The sequence below is a fragment of the Triturus cristatus genome, chromosome 7 (assembly GCF_964204655.1).
Source record: "Triturus cristatus chromosome 7, aTriCri1.1, whole genome shotgun sequence".
Lineage (NCBI taxonomy): Eukaryota > Metazoa > Chordata > Amphibia > Caudata > Salamandridae > Triturus > Triturus cristatus.
Genome location: NC_140590.1, coordinates 738,585,269 through 738,605,628, shown reverse-complemented (window position 1 = coordinate 738,605,628; position 20,360 = coordinate 738,585,269). Strand labels below are relative to the sequence as shown.

The 20,360-nt window shown below is 48.5% G+C and overlaps 1 protein-coding gene across 1 annotated transcript in view; it reads left to right on the top strand.

Annotated features, from left to right (window-relative positions):
• The first annotated feature begins 2,774 nt into the window (after window positions 1-2,774).
• ENGASE (endo-beta-N-acetylglucosaminidase) overlaps window positions 2,775-20,360 on the top strand; it is a 244,404-nt gene continuing 226,818 nt past the window's right edge. The window contains exon 1 of the mRNA XM_085617454.1: window positions 2,775-3,001. Within this exon, the coding sequence (XP_085473580.1) occupies window positions 2,955-3,001 (47 nt within the window). The 5' untranslated portion in view covers window positions 2,775-2,954. The remainder of the gene's footprint in view (window positions 3,002-20,360) is intronic.

Below are 20,360 nucleotides of genomic sequence, written 5' to 3'. Positions count from 1 at the left end.
AGTCAGCGGTGACCCGCAAAAGGCAAGAGAGGAGTCGCACACCCCACGTGGAATGCCGCCACAGATGCTCCATCAACTAGCAACACGTGACAGGACGTCACGTCGTCCAGCAAGCAAGAAGCACATCACAAAGTGACCAGTCCGGACAAGCACGCCGGAACGAATGCAGAAGCTGGCGCCACGACAGCGCCGCCTCGAAGAAAGAGAGTGACAGCCCTGTCACCACAAAAATCGGAGGAACACAGGTGGGCTGGATAGACCAACAAAAGGGAGAAGACCGAGGACTCGCCCAGCAAGCCAAGAGCACACCCTGACACACCAGACAACCACCAAGGCGGACCGACGTCCCTGGATACAGCTCCACGAGTGAACCGAACATAAGCCGCAGCAAGCGCAAACCGCGTCTCATCCCTACACTTCCCCAGGCGACCGTCGGCAGTCTAAGTCAAGTGGCATCCCTGCTGCTGTCCGCAGATGCCACGGGTGAAGATCAGCACTGAGTGTCCGGCCTCACACCGCCTCAGGATGGAGTCGGCAGTGGCCCCAAGCCAGGTAAGAGGGGATCCCCACACTCTACGTGTCAAGCCGCCACAGACACTCCACCTCAGCAAGGCGGAGGCACATGGCTGCCAAGTCCCTCCTGACATCCAACTCTCCCAGCAAGTCACCACCATCTGTTATCCCGAGTCACCACATGGTTGGCAGCCGCCATCATGTCAGCCATCAGCACCTGCGTCAAACACCACTACCAGGGCCCAAGTGGACTGGAGTCCTACGCCGTTGCCACACAAGCTGACCAAAAGAAATCAGAAGCCACCTGGAACCTGGCCTACACCAGAACCGCGGCAGCGAGTGCAAGTCTTGACCAAGACTCATCCAGCCGTGAGGGTTGTGCGTGCGACTAAGTAACGGCTCCTCAGCGGTCTTGCAGCTGCCCCCCAGATGGCACACAAGCAGCCCCAAGCGCAGCCCTCCTACAGTCCCGCAGCAACCCCGACGACGAGCCTCCCCAGGCGGGAGAGCGAGAAGAGACAGTGCCCCACCGACAGGTTACCGGTCACAGCCCAGCAGTTCACAGGGACAGTCAGTCCCGCAACACCTCTGTGAATTCTCACTGTAGACTCCATCCACGGTCATGACGCAACCCACTGTAAAGAACTGAAAGAACTTACCACAGACCATCAACACTGTCAGCACGGTGGGAGCCATGGAAGATCGTATGAAATGTCATCATCATTGAACTGACGGTATGCAGTGGACGTCTCCAGGCCAGCGGTCGTGTCCTGAACTCCTCAGGTTAAACTACGGGTGCCCGCCGAGAAGGTCCTGCTGCAAGTCAAGTTGCCAGCTCCTGTCTAACATTGTCCTGCCACTTGACTCAGAAGACTGATGGACCCTGTGGTATTCAGATAATTGTTTGTTTTGTCCCCACAGGTTGGACTAACGTTTTGTTTGTTCCTCACTAAAGTTGGGGAGGAATGTAATGTCCTGTTGGACACATTCTAGTGTTCCACAGGAAGCTGTAACCTCAGCCACTCCCTCGAGGGCTGGACACACTGCACCCCCACACCCATCCATCACGGGTGCCACGAGTGACGTGGCCCCGTAAATAAAAGGGCCCGGGTGCACGTGCTCGCGGCCTGTTACTGATCTACCTTCACTGGGTGTCCGTTCCTTCTCCAATGTGGGCCTGAGTCCCAATATTACAGTGGTGATTTCTTTATTTAATTCGGCATCCAGTTTTTTGCATCTTTGTAACCTCAGTGTTCATGTAGTCGCACATGCCAGAGTTTTCAGGGATTAACTGAGCCAAAGAACGCTGTGACGTACCTCAGGGCTTTATATCTATGTCAGTGTTAATTTCCCTTCTTATTTTAAACAATTGGTTGCTGAAGTAACCTGTTATAGTTTCTTTAATTCCACAAAAATGATTTGCCATTCCAAGTTTCACTCACTAATAACATTCTAATCTATTATGCATGAACTGGCCAAGGAAAACAGCTCTTATTTCATGGAAAACGTGTGTCACTCCGTGTGGTGTCATTCGTGAAACATGTCAGAGTATTTGGGAGAGCTGCGCCAAGGTTCATTGCTCTGTGTCTCAGAGGTTTGAATGTATATGACATACATTTTCCTCCTTCATAATCGATTCATTTCCTGTTTTATACGACCTTGGGGAATCCATTTGAAGTCATTATGTAGAGAACAGGTCTTATTCCAGGTTTCTTAACTAGTTGAATTCCATCGTTTGTAGGTGGTGCCAAAGCCACATATATTTATAATATGCGTCAGGCGTTTGTCTGTATGTCGCTTCATTTTCCTAATCAATTGGCGTTCTATTGTACCTGACTTTGCCCTCGAATTCAACCGTTATTTTATGGAATCAACTGTCACTCCAAGTCACGTCACTTTCGAGACAGACACAATGGGAACACAATACACGAGAAGCACAATTCCAGTATTCGTTGTTTTTTTTTTAAGGTCCCGAGTTGAGCCACGTGGGGATGGGTGCAAGGAAGTAAAAGTATGACGAATGTGCCCATCCAATGTCGTAGCCTGAGAAAAGCCGAGGGACAAGTTAGCATTTTAGCATTTACGCAGTTCTCGTCCGGCTCATCACGGAATCTATGGCGGAGTATAGGAAGAAAGTGTTCAGACTCTGCCCTGAGATCGACTTGTGCGGGAGAGTACCCCGAGGGGAGGAGCGTGCCGGGCTGGGAGGGGAGGGGCTGCCGGAAAAGGGAGTGTGCCACCCTGTGGCGAGGTTCAACCTTAGAGTTGAAGTATGCAGCCCGCTGGGAGGCGTGTTGCAGGGAGGGAGTCTGTGGGCCCGGGGGTGGCGTCTGCAGTGCTAATGGAGGCGGGATAATGCAGCAAAGCCAGCCCAAGCTCTCTGCGTGTGACGGGTGAAGAGGCTGCAGCAGGAAGCGGAGGAGGCTGAACCGAGTCCAGGCATGGAGGGCAGAACGGAAGAAGGACTGCTACCTGTGGAGAAGCGCAGGTCTGAGAGGGGGTGGAGAGCTGTGGGGGAAGTGGTTGTTACTAGAAGTTATTCGCCAGGGCGGGGCATCATCCAGGGTTCCAGTGTAGCTCCCGTAGGGTATGTTTTCAAGAAGCTCGCTCGACACGCTCCGTCTCTCGCCTTCGTTCACACCCTCGAGCTTTCTCAGAGCAGCTCTCATTGGTCGAAGAACAGAGTTGATGGGCTTGTTACAGACCACATCTGCTCATTGCATGCCAATTGTTTATATCCTAGTATGACAGATCAGCGTGCTAATTGCAAATCAGTGTGAAGTTCGTTAGTTTCAATCCTGGTGCCATAGCTCAGTGGGTTATGCGTCTGCTGCAAATCTCTGCGTGTAAAAAGCAAGACTTACTATTCTACATTCATACAGACCTTTAGAAATTAGACTCTTTCATATATTAGATTATCTTACTGGTGGACGAGCCAAGTAATTAACAAAGGGAGCTGAGTCAGGGGTTTGACTTGGCTTTAAGAGCCCGTGCACAAGCCAAGCCATGAAAAGATTTAGCATGTAACCCATGCAACAAACATCATGTAAAAATAGGATTTAGTTTCAAAATTCAGGAAAGTGCATTTCTTTAACCTGCAGAAGCAGTTCACCGTAGTGCATTCGATTATATCGCTTTATTTAGCGGAATGTACAATTTATATGTGGTAGAGATTCTTATTGTAAACAGAACAATACAAGAGGTATTTGTTAATTGCACTTCCTGAACTCACATATTTGAAGATGCTGTCATAGGTGATAATAAAAAACAAGAAGCCAAGCGCAATAAAACATTTGCCTAGGAAGTGTGGAAGCCTGGGTTTATTGCAGGGTTTCTGGTTTCACATTGCACAGTTCAGCTACTAGATGGGTATTTATTTCTCTCTCATTTTATATGAAAGGTTAATGTTTGTGTTTAGTTCTTGTTGCAAGATGTTAGGTCATCGATGGCAGGCAGAAGCCACATGAAAGCTTGTATCGTTTTGGGATCGATCAGGGCTTTAAGTGGGATGAACAAACTGGGGGGTTCTCTCAAAGGGGCGTGGCCAATGTAATTAGGGCGTGGCTTAAAACATGTAAGGTACAAATCTGTGGTTAGCATAGTGTGCCACCAGACTAGTATTTTGCGATTTCTATAATTGCATCCAGATATATGAGTATATACAAGTAGCATCATACCTACAAGAAGTCAGGACTATTGGCTTTGTCAATGGTTGTTTGTTGCATAAGATAAATAAGCAGCAACTATGGCATCTATATAATATAGATAAAGCTTCCACTTAACCCCTTCGCTGCCAGGCCTTTTCCCCTCCTGTGCCACGCCCTTTTTTGGCTATTTAGGGTAGTGCGCGCTGAGGCCCCTGTAACTTTTTGACCACATAAGGTATCCACGCCAAATTTGCATCCTTTTCTTCCAACATCATGGGGATTCTGAAGATACTCAGGGTTTGTGGATTTCCCTGGAGGGGTCACAGAAATGAGCCAAAATACAGCAAAATGTAGTTTTTTTTGGGGAAAATGGGAAAAACGGGCTGCAAATGAAAGCATCTGGGTTTTTCCCTGCAAATGTTATCAAAAAAGGGTTTGTGGGGCTGAAATCACCATTTTCCCAGCTTTTAGGTGATACCAGACTTTTGTCAGAAACCCAAAATGTTTTACACAATTTTGGCATTTTTCTGGGACATAGCCTAGTTTTGCTATTTTTTGTGCTTTCAACCTCCTTCCAGTTAATGGTAAAAATGGGTACAAAGGCAATAATGGATCCTGGAAAGCTTGACACTTTAGAGAAGTAGACAAAATTCTGAATTCAGCAAGGGGTCATTTGTGTAGATCCATCAAGGTTTCTTTATAGAAACTAACAGTTAAATATAGGATAAATCGAAAATTTGTTGAAAAAAAGCGCCTTTTGTGTCAACGTTTTCACCTGTAACTTCTTCTAATTTTGACAGCTCTTTGAAAGCAATATACCATTACATCCGCTGGACATTACTGGTTGTGGGGATATATAGGACTTGTAGTTTCACCAAGAACCCGACAAACCCAGAGCCAAAAACTGAGCAGCAACATGCAATGGTTTTTTATTATGTACCGGGTATTTAGTAATTATTCTGTAAAAATGTGTACATGGAAAAATCGGTATGAAAGACACCTATGTATTTCTGAAATGGGAACAAAATATAGAGTTTAGAAACAGTAGATATTTGCACATTTCCGAAATTGGGATACTCATACTAGTATGAGAATTTTCAGTCATTTTTTAGAATGACTTCTTTTTTACACAATGTCTTTCATTTGGAACGCAGAAATGCATCAAAAGTCAATAGGTAATAACAGTTCCTTTACAAATCTGAATTACCCTAAGTCTCCCGATAAAAATGGTACCTCACTTGTAGGGGTAGGCATAGTGCCTACGACAGGAAATGGCTCAAAACCCAACGTGAACACACCACATTTTCACATTGCAAAATTACCCTTTTTTAGCAAAGTGCCTAGCTGTAGTTTTGTAACCCTAGCTCTGCCGGCACCTAGGGAAACCTAGCAAACCTATACATTTTTGAAAACTAGACACCCAGGGGAATCCAGGATGGGGTGACTTGACTGCCTCCCACCAGGTTCTGTTACCCAGAATCCCTTGCAAACCTAAACAAGCATTGGCATAGCCAATAGGTCTCACCTTTGGGACCTTATAAGTGTTTAGCCATGCAACAGTTGCACAACTAAACACTGATAAGGTCCCAAAAGCGAGACCTATTGGCTATGCCAAGCGGCCGTGCCGCAGCGAAAGTGATCGCGATCAAACATCAAAGGGGCCGTGCGGCCGCAAAAGTGAAAGTAATCGCGGTAAAAGTGGCGCGCGCGCCCGCGCACATGCACTGTAGCTCTAGGCTGGCCTGGTAGCACTTTTTGGAGCCGTCTCAATAAGGCTCGCCAGACCAGCGCATGCGCTGGGTCAGGCGAGACCTAAAAATTGCCAAAAAAAACACCTTTTCCCCACATTTCTCTGGTGGAAAGTTCTGGAATCTGCGTGGATCCACAAATTTCCACCCACCCCACGTTCCCCAAAGTCTTCCGAGAAAAATGGTACCTCACTTGTGTGGGTCAGCCTAGTGCCCGCGACAGGAAACGGCGCAAAACGTAACGTGAACACACCTCAATTTTGTAGCGAAAAATTACCCTTTTTAGGCAAAGTGCCTAGCTGTAGTTTTTGAACCATAGCTCTGCCGGCACCTAGGGAAACTTAGCAAACCTATACATTTTTGAAAACTAGACACCCAGGGGAATCCAGGATGGGGTGACTTGACTGCCTCCGACCAGGTTCTGTTACCCAGAATCCCTTGCAAACCTAAAACATTGCCAAAAAAACACATTTTCCTCAAATTTCTCTGGTGGAAAGTTCTGGAATCTGCGTGGATCCACAAATTTCCACCCACCCCGCGTTCCCCAAAGTCTTCCGAGAAAAATGGTACCTCACTTGTGTGGGTCGGCCTAGTGCCTGCGACAGGATACGGCGCAAAACGTAATGTGGACACACCTCAATTTCACAGCGAAAAATGACCCTTTTTTGGCAAAGTGCCTCGCTGTAGTTTTTTAACCATAGCTCTGCCGTCACCTAGGGAAACCTAGCAAACCTATACATTTTTGAAAACTAGACACCCAGGAGAATCCCGGATGGGGTGACTTGACTGCCTCCCACCAGGTTCTGCTACCCAGAATCCCTTGCAAACCTAAAAAATTGCCAAAAAAACCACATTTTCCCCACATTTCTGTGGTGGAAAGTTCTTGAATCTGCGTGGATCCACAAATTTCCACCCACCCCGTGTTCCCCAAAGTCTTCCGATAAAAATGGTACCTCACTTGTGTGTGTCGTCCTAGTGCCCGCGACAGAAAACGGCGCAAAACGCATCGTGGACACACCTCTATTTCGCAGTGAAAAATGAACCTTTTTTGGCAAAGTGCCTAGCTGTAGTTTTTGAACCCTAGCTCTGCCGGCACCTAGGGAAACCTACCAAACCCACACATTTCTGAAAACTAGACACCCGGGGATTCCAGGGAGGTATGGCTTGTGTGGATCCCCCAACGTTTCCTTACCCAGAATGCCCTGCAAACCTCAAATTTAGCTAAAAAAACACATTTTTGTGTGGGAAAGTTGTGGCATCACCGGGATGACACAAATTTCCTACCACCCAGCATTCCCCCGGGTCTCCCGATAAAAACGGTGCCTCACTCGTGTGGGAGGCCCAAGTACAAGCGACAGGCAAGGGCCCACAACGTAGTGAGGTGACATGAAAATTGCCTACCTCAAAACGACCTGGTTTTGCAAGGGGAGTCACCTGGGTTTTGGCCCGGTGCGCGGCGGCCACCTAGGGGAACCTACCAAACCCACACATTTCTGAAAACTAGACACACGGGGGATTCCAGGGAGGTATGGTTTGCGTGGATCCCCCAACGTTTCCTTACCCAGAATGCCCTGCAAACATCAAATTTAGCTGAAAAAAATCACATTTTTCACACATTTTTGGTGAAAGTTGTGGCATCACCGGGCTGATACAAATTTCCTACCACCCAGCGTTTCCCCGGGTCTCCCGATAAAAACGGTGCCTCATTCGTGTGGGAGGCCCAAGTACCCGCGACAGGCAAGGGCCCAAAACGTATTGAGGCGACATGAAAATTGCCTACCTCAAAACGACCTGGTTTTGCAAGGGGGGTCAGCAGGGTTTTTGGCCCGGTGCTCGGTGGCCACCTAGGGGAACCTACCAAACCCACACATTTCTGAAAACTAGACACCCGGGGGATTCCAGGGAGGTATGGCTTGCGTGGATCCCCCAACGTTTTCTTACCCAGAATGCCCTGCAAACCTCAAATTTAGCTGAAAAAATCACCTTTCTCACACATTTTTGTGTGGGAAAGTTGTGGCATCACCGGGCTGACACAAATTTCCTACCACCCAGTGTTCCCCCGGGTCTCCTAATAAAAAGGGTGCCTCACTCGTGTGGGAGGACTAAGGACCCGCCACGGGCAAGGGCCCAAAACGTAGTGAGGGGGGGGGGGCAGAAAGACTGTGATAATTGGCGGGTGGGGTCGGGGCATGGGCCTGCCCGTTTTGGGCAGCCCCCACCCCTATTTTTTTTTTCTTTTAAATTCCCTGGTGTCTAGTGGTCTTTTTGCCCCCCTGGGGGGGGGCAGATTGGGGGCCGATGCCCCATCTGCCCCCCAGGGGGGGCAGAAAGGCTGTAATGGTGGTGGGTGGGTGGGGGCATTCATTGGCGTGCCCGTTTCGGGCAGCCCCCACCCTAAAAAAAAAAATGAAAAGAAATCCCTGGTGTATAGTGGGCTTTCTGCCCCCCGAAGGGGCAGATTAGGGGCCAATGCCCCATCTGCCCCCAGGGGGGGGGCAGAAAGACTGTGATAATTGGCAGGTGGGGTCGGGGCATGGGCCTGCCCGTTTTGGGCAGCCCCCACCCCTATTTTTTTTTTTTTTAATTCCCTGGTGTCTAGTGGGCTTTTTGCCCCTCCGGGGGGCAGCAAAAAGACTAACTGAAGCCAAAATTATTTGGGGGGAGCAAAGGCCCTTGCCCAAGGGGCCGCTCATCCCTCCCTTGTGTCTAGTGGGTGGATCCCTGCTTGGGGATCGCCCTCCTGTGGCGATCCCCAAGCAGGGATCCACTGGGGAGGGGTACCATTGGAAAGGGGAGATTCTCCACTTTCCAACGATACCTCTCCCGTCTTTCTACGTGCTCAGGGGGCTGAGATAGCTGTGAAACTGAAAGAGCCTCTTGGCTCATTTCAGTTTCATTTTCAGTGTAATGACGTCGGCGCAACGTGCACGCCGATCGTCATTACACTGAAAGCAGGGGGGGGGGGGGCTCTTCCCCAGCTCCCGAGGCTATTTTGGTTAAAAGGGAATCCCTCTGGTGCCCGCACCAGAGGGATTCCCCGGGGAATGCCTCATGACAAGCTGGACTCGTCATGGGAACAGCGCGACTGTGCTCCATGACGAGTCCAGCTTGTCATGGGCACAGAAGGGGTTAAAGCCCTGGTGACACCACCACAATGTTGCTCCTGAGTTTCAAAAAGAGAGGGGAAATCCTGAGAGAAAATTACTCTTTTTAAAGGATTTCCCTTCCCCTCCAACGCTCACCTGGCATGACGTCATGGCGTAACTTCTCCTCTAGTGAGAAGTGAGCAGTGTGAGCACGCGCACATGATGTGCCTGCTGTCTCGAAATGGGTTTGTATTGGGTTTTGTTTTGTGCCCTGGTACAGGCGGTCGTTTTTTTACCGAACTGCAGTGACAGCAGTCAGGCGGTCCGTTTTTTGCTGGACTGTCTTCTGTCACTGCAGTCCGGAAAAAAGTGCCAGGGCACAAAACGGAGCCCAAAAGAGACCCGTTTCGAGGCCCCCTTTGAAAAATTGCTGGTGCTCAGCACCGGTGAGACCCGGTCCACTTAAAGCCCTGGGATCGATGTTCCAAGAGGAGATTGGGCAGAGCCAGGCATGTGGTTGGAGCCTGGTTCGAGCTTTTAGTGGCTCACCCACCTCTAGTTTATCTCTTGCAAAGCAGTGAAATGAGAAGCAGAATACATCTTTGTTTTCCCAAATGGGTTGCAGAGCCTACAGAGACGTGTGTTTGTCTTTAGCTTGGCTGAATTTGACTTCAGATTCCTGCTGTCGCTAGGCCTAAACTCAGTGGCGGCTGGCATCTATGGGTAGAGGTGGAGCGGGCAAATGGGTGGTGGGTAAATATAAAAAACACTTACCTGCGACACGTCCGACCCCTTCCTCGCTGCACGTCTTCCTCCTGTAGCGCTATCCCTCGAGAAGTGCCTTAACCAGTCCTGGCGCTGCTTTCATGCTGTGAGAGCAGCGCCCTGATTGGAGGGCGCACCCTCACTCGCTGCTCCCAAGGACACTGGAACCCTGCACTTACTCTAACCTACTTGTTTGAAAACAGCTGGGTTAGAGATTTCAAAGTGCGCATGTCTGGCTGGCCGTTGCAAGATGGTCAGCAAAAAAAGCATGCGCACGTTGAAAAGTACTTAGGCAGCCCACCCTCCACCCTTCTGCTGTCACTCAGCAGGGGCCCTGCCTCCATCCTGACGTGAGTGTCAGGGCGGGATTATATCGAAAAATAATATGGTAATAAACCAACCTTATTACCATTTTATTTTTCAATTCTGGGGCATTTTAACCAGTGGGGCAATGCTCCTCCGCTCAAATTGAGGAGCCGCTCCTGCCTAAACTCAGACAAAAGGTACTACTTTTTATCTGTGAAGTGAGGTATTTGGAGTTGGATCCTGCCGGGGTAAGTGACTCCAAGTTGAATCTCCACCACCATCGCAGGCTGCTTTATTATCCTGCACAGCATACAATGGCCCTCATTACGAGTGGCCCAGAAAATCCCCAGTCCTGGGATTACGGATACTGGACGTATTTGTAACTCAAGGAGTGGGGAAAATCCAGGCTATCACAAGTTGGACCCTGGGCGTCCCCTTAGAAATAAGGAATTACTTGGAGAAACTGTATTTCTGGTCAGTTTTCCCTGGTAATTCTTTATTTCCCATTGGAATTTCACATAGTGATTTTTGTGTGAAAAGAAACAGATCTGCAGAAACACCACAGATCTCATAATTCTGATGGAGTCGGTAACTCCTGATATCAGCTCCATCAGAAATAAGACACCGCTCATAATGAGGTACAGTGAATGCTTGCTTCATGGGTGTCAGTAACCTGCACCAGGACATGGGACAATTCGCCAGGGACTGCCCATGACACGGTTCCAGCATAAAAATAACTGCAGGAACTGAAATTCAGCAGTTCCCACTCAATCCAAATACTCCACAGTGATGATGCTAAATTAATCAAAGTTCCTTCAGTCGAACTGTGCACTTTACATTAAGACCAACACCAGGAGCGCTGGTGTGGTCTGAACCTGATGATATGTATATGTGTACGGGTGTACAGTAGAGGAGCAGGGATTAGAGAACTCCCCAGTAGTGACGAACATCAATTCAGTGAGATTTCTCAGTGGCCAAATACTTGGATTACTTACTAGCAGGGCCACCGGAAGTATGTGGTTCTGCAGCTTTTAGAGCGGCTATGCATATTTATGGATTTACCAAGCTTGTCTCATGGTCCACCATCTGCTGCAGAATGTGCAGCTTTCAACAAAAGATAATGTTAGTAGGTCAGACTGACCAAGTGACTAAATGAAAGTGACACACATTGGGCAGCACAGACGCTTTGTAAAGGTTAATTGGTCACCTTTAAGTTGCATTCAATAAGTGGCAGCTCTACAAATATCAAGGAGAGTATATGTACTAGAAAATGCTAACTGCTGAGCCTTCGCCCAGAATGCTGTTATCCTCAGGTGAGCGCATGACTGGCCAGAGGAGGGAAAACCCAATTCCTTATTCTAATAATTGTGGGTGCTCCCAATATCCAACCATCTGGTCGGGGTGGAGCAGTCTTCACTGTTATGAAGGATTGAAGAAGAAGGGAGGTAAATGTGCATTGCAGTTGGAACATTCAGTAGTTGAAGTGGCTACACCCCTGATGCACGTGAAAGAAAAAAAGCGAAAACAATACATTGTTACTGACGATTAGTGGCGCTCACCTTGGGCACCAGCCTAAAGCGTAAACACCCTTTTCGGAAAGAAACCACAGGTAGAGCGCTCTAGAGCAAAAGGACACCCATTTACCAAGCCTGCATATTGATGTAATTGCATTCAGGGATACATATTATAAACCTCCCCAATGGCAGAAACAAACGTTTTTGTTGAAAGGGTAACATGAAAGGTAAGGCGCATGCTGGAACAAGAGTTTTAAGAGGTGAAGTTGAGATTCAGGTGCTTGAAAGGCTCCCTGCTATCCCCGTTGGTCTAGTAAAACATAACCATTGCACAGTTATTGTCAGTATTGAGAGACTCTTATTGAATCAGTCCTATAGAAGGTTTAGAATAAAATGGTCCTCAAAATCTTTAGATGAAGACCCTCTCTTGACACCAAGATTGGAACTAGGAGCAGTGATGACCATGAGAATCTGTCTTAGAACGTCTCCAAGAGGCCTCAGTAGAAGTAACAATGAACCGGAGAAGTCTTCGGGGCTATTTAGAATTTAGAGGATATCTGCAAAAGGCTGCTCTATTTAGAGTGCGCTAAATAGGGCAGATGGGAGATTCATCACAGAGTATACAAAGGAATGCACTCTCAATAGGGTGTGCAGGAAATCCACTGTTTATTGTAATGTCTGCCAAACTATTAGCCATCGCCAAGTCGCCGAAGACCATTCTGGATTCCAGGGGATTATACAGGACAACAGAGGAACAAGGGGATACATCTGGCAAGGAGACCCGTGGGCTAAAAAAACATCCACCCCAAGCTCCCTCAAACCTAAACATTAATCTGTAGACAAGGAAATTGTCTATAGTCACTAATAAGTCTACTTCGCAAACCTTTTGTTGAGGGATTCAAAGATTAAGAGAGAGAGATAGAATGTCTGAGAGGATGGGAACCCCCTAACTATTCAATCTGCTCTTTAAAAAAAAACAAAATGTAAGCAGATACATAGGATACAACACATTTATCATTATCATTTCAACAGTACATTAGATCCTTAATATGACTGCAAAGTACAGATGTGCAAAGTGGAATTGTCTGGTATACTTTCAATAAAGTGCAAGAGTGTTAAATTTAGCAGCCGTTCGCTCAATACATTAGATTCTTAATATGTCCAGAAAGTGCATATGTACTCTAAGGGAAATAATCATACTCTCAATAAAGTGCAAGATTTAACAGCCAATCATTGAAAGCCATTCAAAATACCATTCCTCCAAAAAAATAAGAAAATGCAGCTGTGCTTCTCATCCCCATTCATTCTTGATTTCCACAAGAGACCATCTTTTTAACAGTAAATCTTCCATGCATAGATCTAATATGGAGATTTCAATATTTCTATATACTATGTTACTCATTAACTCATTAGGATATCAGATATTTCTAGGCGGAATCCTGCCCTATTCGTTTCCTATCTCCTTCATAAATTGCTAGGAGGCGCTGAATCTTTTTAAACCACCAACCCTTTTTGCATATGTCCTCAAACTTTTGATAGGGTGGTGCTCTATTTGTCTTCCAATTCTGAAAAATCAAAGAACGGGCAAATAAGGAGGTAATAGTAATAAATACATCAGCCCCTTTTCTCTGTGCTTGATTTTGCCTTTGTCTACAGAACCAGAAGAGTGCCACACCTACCTCGGGTTCCATCCATCTGTTGAACCCCCCTGCTTAAGGCATAACCTACTTCTTCCCAGAAAAGCGCGATCCCGGGACAGGTAAAAAACGTATGTTACCAATCACCCTCACACCCCTCCAAAAGCAGCGATCTTCCAACTCCGGATAATTTTTGGGGGGGCTTTAGGAGTATGATATGTCATCCATCGAGCTTAAAAAGCCATTCTCTTAAACTTGGAGTGTCTTAAGGCCTTATTTTCTAATTTTGAAATCACCTGCTATGTGGCCTCAGAAGAAGCACACTGAGTTGTCAATGTGATGTTTTCTAAGAACCGTTTCACCAAATAGCACTCCCCTTGACTCCGTAGTAGTCTATACCAATTTCCTACCCTCCTCATCTTTGTCCTAAACAAGGCATTCATTATTGGTGAAGAGACTGGATTCATTTGATTATTACATTTTCTTACCAAGTGTACGATCTGCAGGTACCCAAAGTGAAAAAGCTTGCAATGAATTCCGCTTCTTGCTTTAAGATTCTGCCAAGATGTACAGTTCCCTCCATTCAAAAAATGTCCCCAGTTGGTACTCCAATTTCAGTATATTTATTATTTTCTTGGTATAAGGCTTTAACTGCTTCTTAGTTTTGTTTGAGGTGTCCCTTACCAAATCGTGTATGAAATTAAAATCCCCTCCTATAATTATGGGGCCTTCTGCTCCCATGTTCACCTCACTAATCTGGAAGATTGCTTTGGAGTCATTAACTACCGGGGCATAATAGCTCATAAGTTAATTGGGTTCCCATTTATCCGGGTTGTACCCCAGATCAATCTACCATTAGGATCCCGACGAACTTGAATGTCCTCCCAATCTAGCCCTTTACCAAGATACACCGCTACCCCTTCTCAATCTGCTATCTTGATGTTTATCCCACTTGTGTGAGCTGACTTGAGAGAACTGAGGTGAGACTCCATCCATGAACCTATCTTGTAGACCTTTTGGCTGCATTAGACACAGTGTTCCACCACTTATTACTTGAATGCCTTTTTAGGATTGTGGTCCGTCAATAACCCTCAGATGGCTAGCTTCTTTCTTATCAGACAGGTCATGTGTGTCTTGTGCACCTTTTACTTCTCCATCAGTGCCTATGGAATGCAGTGGGCTGCAGGGGTCTTCCTTAAGCCCCACACTATTCAATGTGTATATGCTCACTTTGTTCGAGTTAGTGTGTGTTTGGTTGTTGGCTTGTAGTGAGGGTATGGACACACCTGCGGACATTGCTAAGTTAGCATAAGTGAGATATGCTTGGCCGCCATTTTGCCGCTTTTGCTCACGTTACTACATGCCACATTTCTCGTAAACACTTTCCTTGCTCGCTTTCACATGAGAACTGTCTGCATTTCACATATTTAGTTGAACACTCTGCTCCTCGTCTGTACAGTGTGTTCAACGTCGAAAAACCATGAGCTCTGTTGATTTGCTTTGGTCAGTCTCACGTCCCTAGCCATAACATAGAACACAGCTACAAACTTGGAAATCCGGTGCTATTAATATTGCATTGCATGCATGTTAAACGCACTTGGAGAAACGCTTTCCAGGACAGAAGAGCTGTGCTTGTCCGTAGATGTAAATTCCTGCATCTGAACTCGGAGGTATGGGGTCCCCCTGACAAAGCCTGGAGGTCTTCTATAATTATAATAAACTAGCTTCTAGCACGGGGAGGGTGGCAAAGCACTATAGTCCTGTTTCCACCATCATTATAATATGATTTCTCCATTTGTTCTATATGGAATTGTAACAATGCTGATTTGTTTGATCTTATGGATAATGCTGCTAGAATTGGCAAGTGTACTGCATTATAGAGCACGTTAGTTTAAAATAAACATTTTAAACTATTCCTTGGCTCTATTTACTCATGTTGGGGACAAGTATGAGGATTTGAACGAAAGAGTGTTTTTGTTCCCACGTATGCTGAGAGGGACGGAGTAACATGTTCTAGGATGTCTAATCGATGGTGGCTTAGCTGTAGTACGGAGATCGAATGAGACACTATAGCTAGTCGGATTGGGGTTCTGGGTACCGAGGTGGGTCTTTTGGTACAGCACTACACATTGAGGTTCTGGTTTCCTGCGCATAGTTCTGTATATGTGGCGATTCCCTGCAACATGGCGCACCTAACGTTTGGTCTGGTTCTTATAAGCGAGACACCCTAGTAGTACTTGTGCTTGTCCATGATGCCCTCACTTCTGTTTTCAGGTAAACAGCTGTGACTGCATAACCTACCTATATTGATGTTTTAATACGTTTTTAGGTCTCGGCCTGGTGAAAGCAGCGCATGCGCTGCTCTCGCCATGTGAGGGCTTCTTAGAATCAATACGGATTCCGAAGCTGTGTCTCGGCTCCGCCTTCAGTTTTCATTTGTGCGCGTCGTTTGGCATCACAAAGTATGCATAAGGCAGTGCAATGATTGCACCGGAGGCATTTCAATCCCTCCTGGTTGCCACCCTGTCCCCTTTTGGCCCCGCCCAGCGGGATTGGATCTCTTACTGGCGGCGTGACACAGTAGGCTTAATATTAACTCGCTGCACTTTTTTTTTTAAGCCATCACATGTGTTTGTTTTCGCGGGCAGCTACCATGCTTATGCGAATTTAGAATTTATCTGTGTCGTATCTGTTATGTAATCCATGTCCTCTGAAGTCCTTATGTAATGGAACTGGTTATAATGTAAAGCGCTCTTGACACCTTCGGGTAAAGTTTGCGCTGTGTAAAAACGGATAAATACATACATTCTTTATTAATCACTGCGGTTTCATTTTTATACCAGCTTCAAGCGCATTAAAGCCGTGGCAATATTGCACATTTACACACATTTTAAACACGCTGCTGTGCTCGTATGCTCTGTTTTACGTTGCACATTTTGACTTCACCGACCTGGGGGGCGTAGTCTCGTTCTGGAGTTGGCGAGGTTCACAGGAAGTAGTAGAGACAGCCCATAACTCGAGAAACATCAAAGCTGTCCAAGGTCTTCTTGCTTTCTTCCCAGAGGGGAGCCCGGCACCCACTCACTAGCGCCTACCTGTGGATTCCCGCCTGCGAAGCGCGCTTCTTCCATTTACTCCCACTGACAGAAAGTTCATGCAAGTAGCATGGAAATATATAGATTTTTGCGCTGAATTACTCCAGCTGACGGGGGACGCTCGGGCCTGGTGGTTTGGCATTTTACCGTTACCTATTTCGTTGCATGCAAGCTATTTTTGCATTAAATTGATTAGACTTCTAGGCGCTATACTGAGTGCCACCTTTCTTTTAAAGAACAGTCCCCATACTGCCTGCCCCCATTGTTATCACCAGACGTCAACGCCGGACCCCCGGGGCGATCACTGGCGCTGGAGGCCACTCTACGCTAACCTTATTCTGGGGTCCCACTTCCGGGTCGTGGGGAGACGATCTGTGCAGCCCCTTCATTAACCCCTGTGACACTTCCTTCTCTAGGGGAGGGGGGGTGCGAGCTGTGTAGCCCCCTCATTACCCCTCGTGACACTTCCGGCTCTTGGGGTGTGGGTGAGAGGGGGGTACGATTTATGCAGCCCCCTCATTACCCTTCGTGACACTTCCGGCTCTTGGGTAGGAGGAGAGGTACGAGCTGTGCAGCCCCTTCATTACCCCTCGTGACACTTCTGGCATTTTTGGGGGAGAGTGGGAGGGGTGCGAGCTGTGCAGCCCCCTTCAGTACGCCTCACAAGGTGGGGAGAGGCCTTCAGTGCATTTAAGATCATGTGTAAGAAGTTTCTTTTCTAGGTTCTCACTCGTAGGGCATATTTCAAAACTAGCGCCTAGAATCGTTTTAAGCATGTGTGTGCTGTACACGTACCCTTATCTCACGTGATAAGACACGTTGAGGTTGCACGTGTCTGGCTGCAATGGTAACCCTACAAGTCGGTGCACAGGTCAGACTCTGCAGATGCCACACAGGGCCGAGGTGATCCTGGGTCCGCCCTCTTCTCTTCGTCCACAACAAGATCTCCCACAGGGACCGCACCAACGGAATAGGAGGTGGAATCGCCATCATCCACATGAACACCCTCAGGGTCTCGACCAACACCGACGACACCCTCAGCACCGCCGAACACCTGCACTTCCAGATCCACACCGATCCCAACACCACCCTCAGAGGAACTCTCGTCTACAGACCCCCAGACTTCTGCCTCAGTTCAGTGACTCTATCACTGACATTGTCAGCACGTACTCCCTCGCCTCCACAGACTCTTTGGAGACCTGAAATTCCACCTCGAGAACAACGACAGTAACTCCACCACCCTGATTAACAACCTCGCCAACCTCGGACTCAGACAGCTCGTCACAACGCCCACCCACTCCGCCGGCCACACGCTTGACCCCATCTTCTCCACAAGCCCCCACGTCACCTTCAGCCACACCACCGAGCTCCACTGCACTGACCATCGCTGCATCCACTTCACCTACCGGAAACCCACCACGCACCTCCGTACTCAACAGATCCCCACCCGCAGCTGGAGCAAAATCACCGAAAACCAGCTAAACACCACCCTCGCCCGAAGCCCAACCGCTGACCCCACCGCCGCCGACCCCGCCGCCCGCAACCTCAGGCGTTGGATCGACAATTGCGTCAACACTCTCACCCCGATCAAGAAACCCTCCAACAGACACACTATCAAGAAAGCCAGCTGGTTCACCGCAGACCTCCAGGCCTCCAAGCAAACCTGCCATACACTAGAGAAGCAATGGCACCGCGAACAGACACCAGACAGCTACGCAGCCCACACGAACGCCATCCGTAGACACCATCACCTCATCAGATCCGCCAAAAGGGCCTCTTTCAGGGACCGACTCAACAACAACGTGCACAACAGAAAAGAGCTCTTCAACATTGTGAAGGAACTCTGCAACCCCAGCTCCAACACCAACGATATCCCACCATCCCAAGACCTGTGCGACTCCCTTGCCACCTTCTTCCATCGCAAGATCGCAGACATCCAAGGCAGCTTCAACAACTTGACCGCCCCGACTCCCACCAACACCTCAGACCCCGCGGCCACCACCCACATCAATTCCCCTGCTCGCCTGGACCTACATAGACGACGACACCATCAAAATCATGAACACCATCCACTCCGGCTCTCCATCAGACCCATGCCCACACCACATCTTCAACAAAGCCAGCGCCACCATCGCACCCCATCTCCGCAAGGCCATCAACATCTCTTTCGAGACAGCAACCTTCCCGGAGAGCTGGAAACACGCCGAGATCAACGCCTTACTCAAGAAACCCAAGGCGGATACAAGGAACCTCAAGAACTTCCGGCCCATCTCCCTGCTCCCGTTCCCGGCGAAGGTCATCAAGAAGACCGTCAACAGACAGCAGACCCGCTACCTCGAGGAGAACAACATCCTGGACACATCCCAGTCTGGGTTCCGCAGCAACCACAGTACTCTCATCTCCGCCACCGATTACATCAGGGCCTTGCTGGACAACGGCAAAACCGTGGCCCTCATCCTCCTGGACCTATCAGCCGCCTTCGACACTGTCTGCCATAGCACCCTACGCACATGCCTCCACAACGCAGGGATCCAAGACCAGGCTCTGGAATGGACCACCTCCTTCATCTCCGGCAGAACCAAGAGCGTCCGCCTCCCCCTTTCCGTTCCGAAGCCTCCGAGATCATCTGCGGCGTACCCCAAAGGATCATCCCTCAGCCCGACATTGTTCAACGTCTACATGGCACCGCTTTCCCACGTCGCCCGACTGCACGACCTCAACATCATATCCTACACCGACGACACCCAGCTGATCCACTCCCTCACCAAGGACCCCCTCACCGCCAAAACCAACCTCCATGAAGGAAGGAAAGCCGTCGCCGAGCGGATGAAGAACAGCCGTCTGAAGCTGAACTCGGACAAGACAGAGGTCCTCATCCTCGTCTCCACCCCCTCAGCCTGGGACGACTCCTGGTGGCCTTCCGCTCTGGGAGCAGCACCGACACCCACCGACCATGCACGCAACCTGAGGTTTATCCTCGACTCAACACTATCCATGGCCAAGCAAGTCAACGCCGTCTCGTCCTCCTGCTTCAACACCCTCCGCATAAGATCTACAGGTGGATCCCCACCGAAACAAGTAGAACGGTCACCCCGGCCCTCGTCAGCAGCAGGCTGGACTACAGAAACGCCCTTTACGCAGGAGGCTCAGCCAAACTCCTGAAACGACTACAACGCATACAGAACGCCTCTGCACGCCTGATCCTCAACATCCCTCGCCACAGCCACATCACACAACACCTGAGAGACCTGCACTGTCTTCCCGTCAACAAGAGGATCACCTTCAAGCTCCTCACCCACGCACACAAGGCGCTCCACAACACCGGACCGGCATACCTCAACAGACGACTCACCTTCTACACCCCGAACCGACAGCTCCGCTCTGCCAACCTCGCCTTCGCCACCGTCCCCCGCATCCGAAGAGCGACCACCGGCGGCAGATCGTTCTCCCACCTCGCCGCCAAGACCTGGTACACCCTCCCCATCCTCCTACGGCAGACCCAGGAACTACTAACCTTCAGGAGGCTTCTCAAGACCTGGCTATTCGAGCAGTAGTAGCACCCCTCCCCCCCCCCACCCCAGCGCCTTGAGACCTCACGGGTGAGTAGTGCACGTTACAAATCTTTGATTGATTGATTGACCGGGTCACACTGTAGCAAGGCTTGTTATCTTAGTGCCTAAACCACTCAATAAATAAAGAGATTTTTTAATTTCTCCAGTCCTGTTAAAACTGAGGGCTCCATCCCTGTTACTTACACACAAACAACATTCTCTTCACATCGTACCTTTTCTGTATCAAAATGTAAGGTTTTAGTTTTTGGAAACATTTTAACGTGAATAATGTATTTTTAGGAGATCCACGTCCTGCGTCCATACTACATCTAATCTGTGAGACCAGTGTTCAGTTCAGCGCAGCAAAGGGTTGCCCAAGATCACACAGTGTGGAGTCCAAACCGGACTTAGTAGAGCATTTTGTATTCTGACTTAAGATTATGAATGTGCAGCTGCCAGTGTCCTCTTGTTTTAAAGGTGACGATGCTTAGCTGTCAA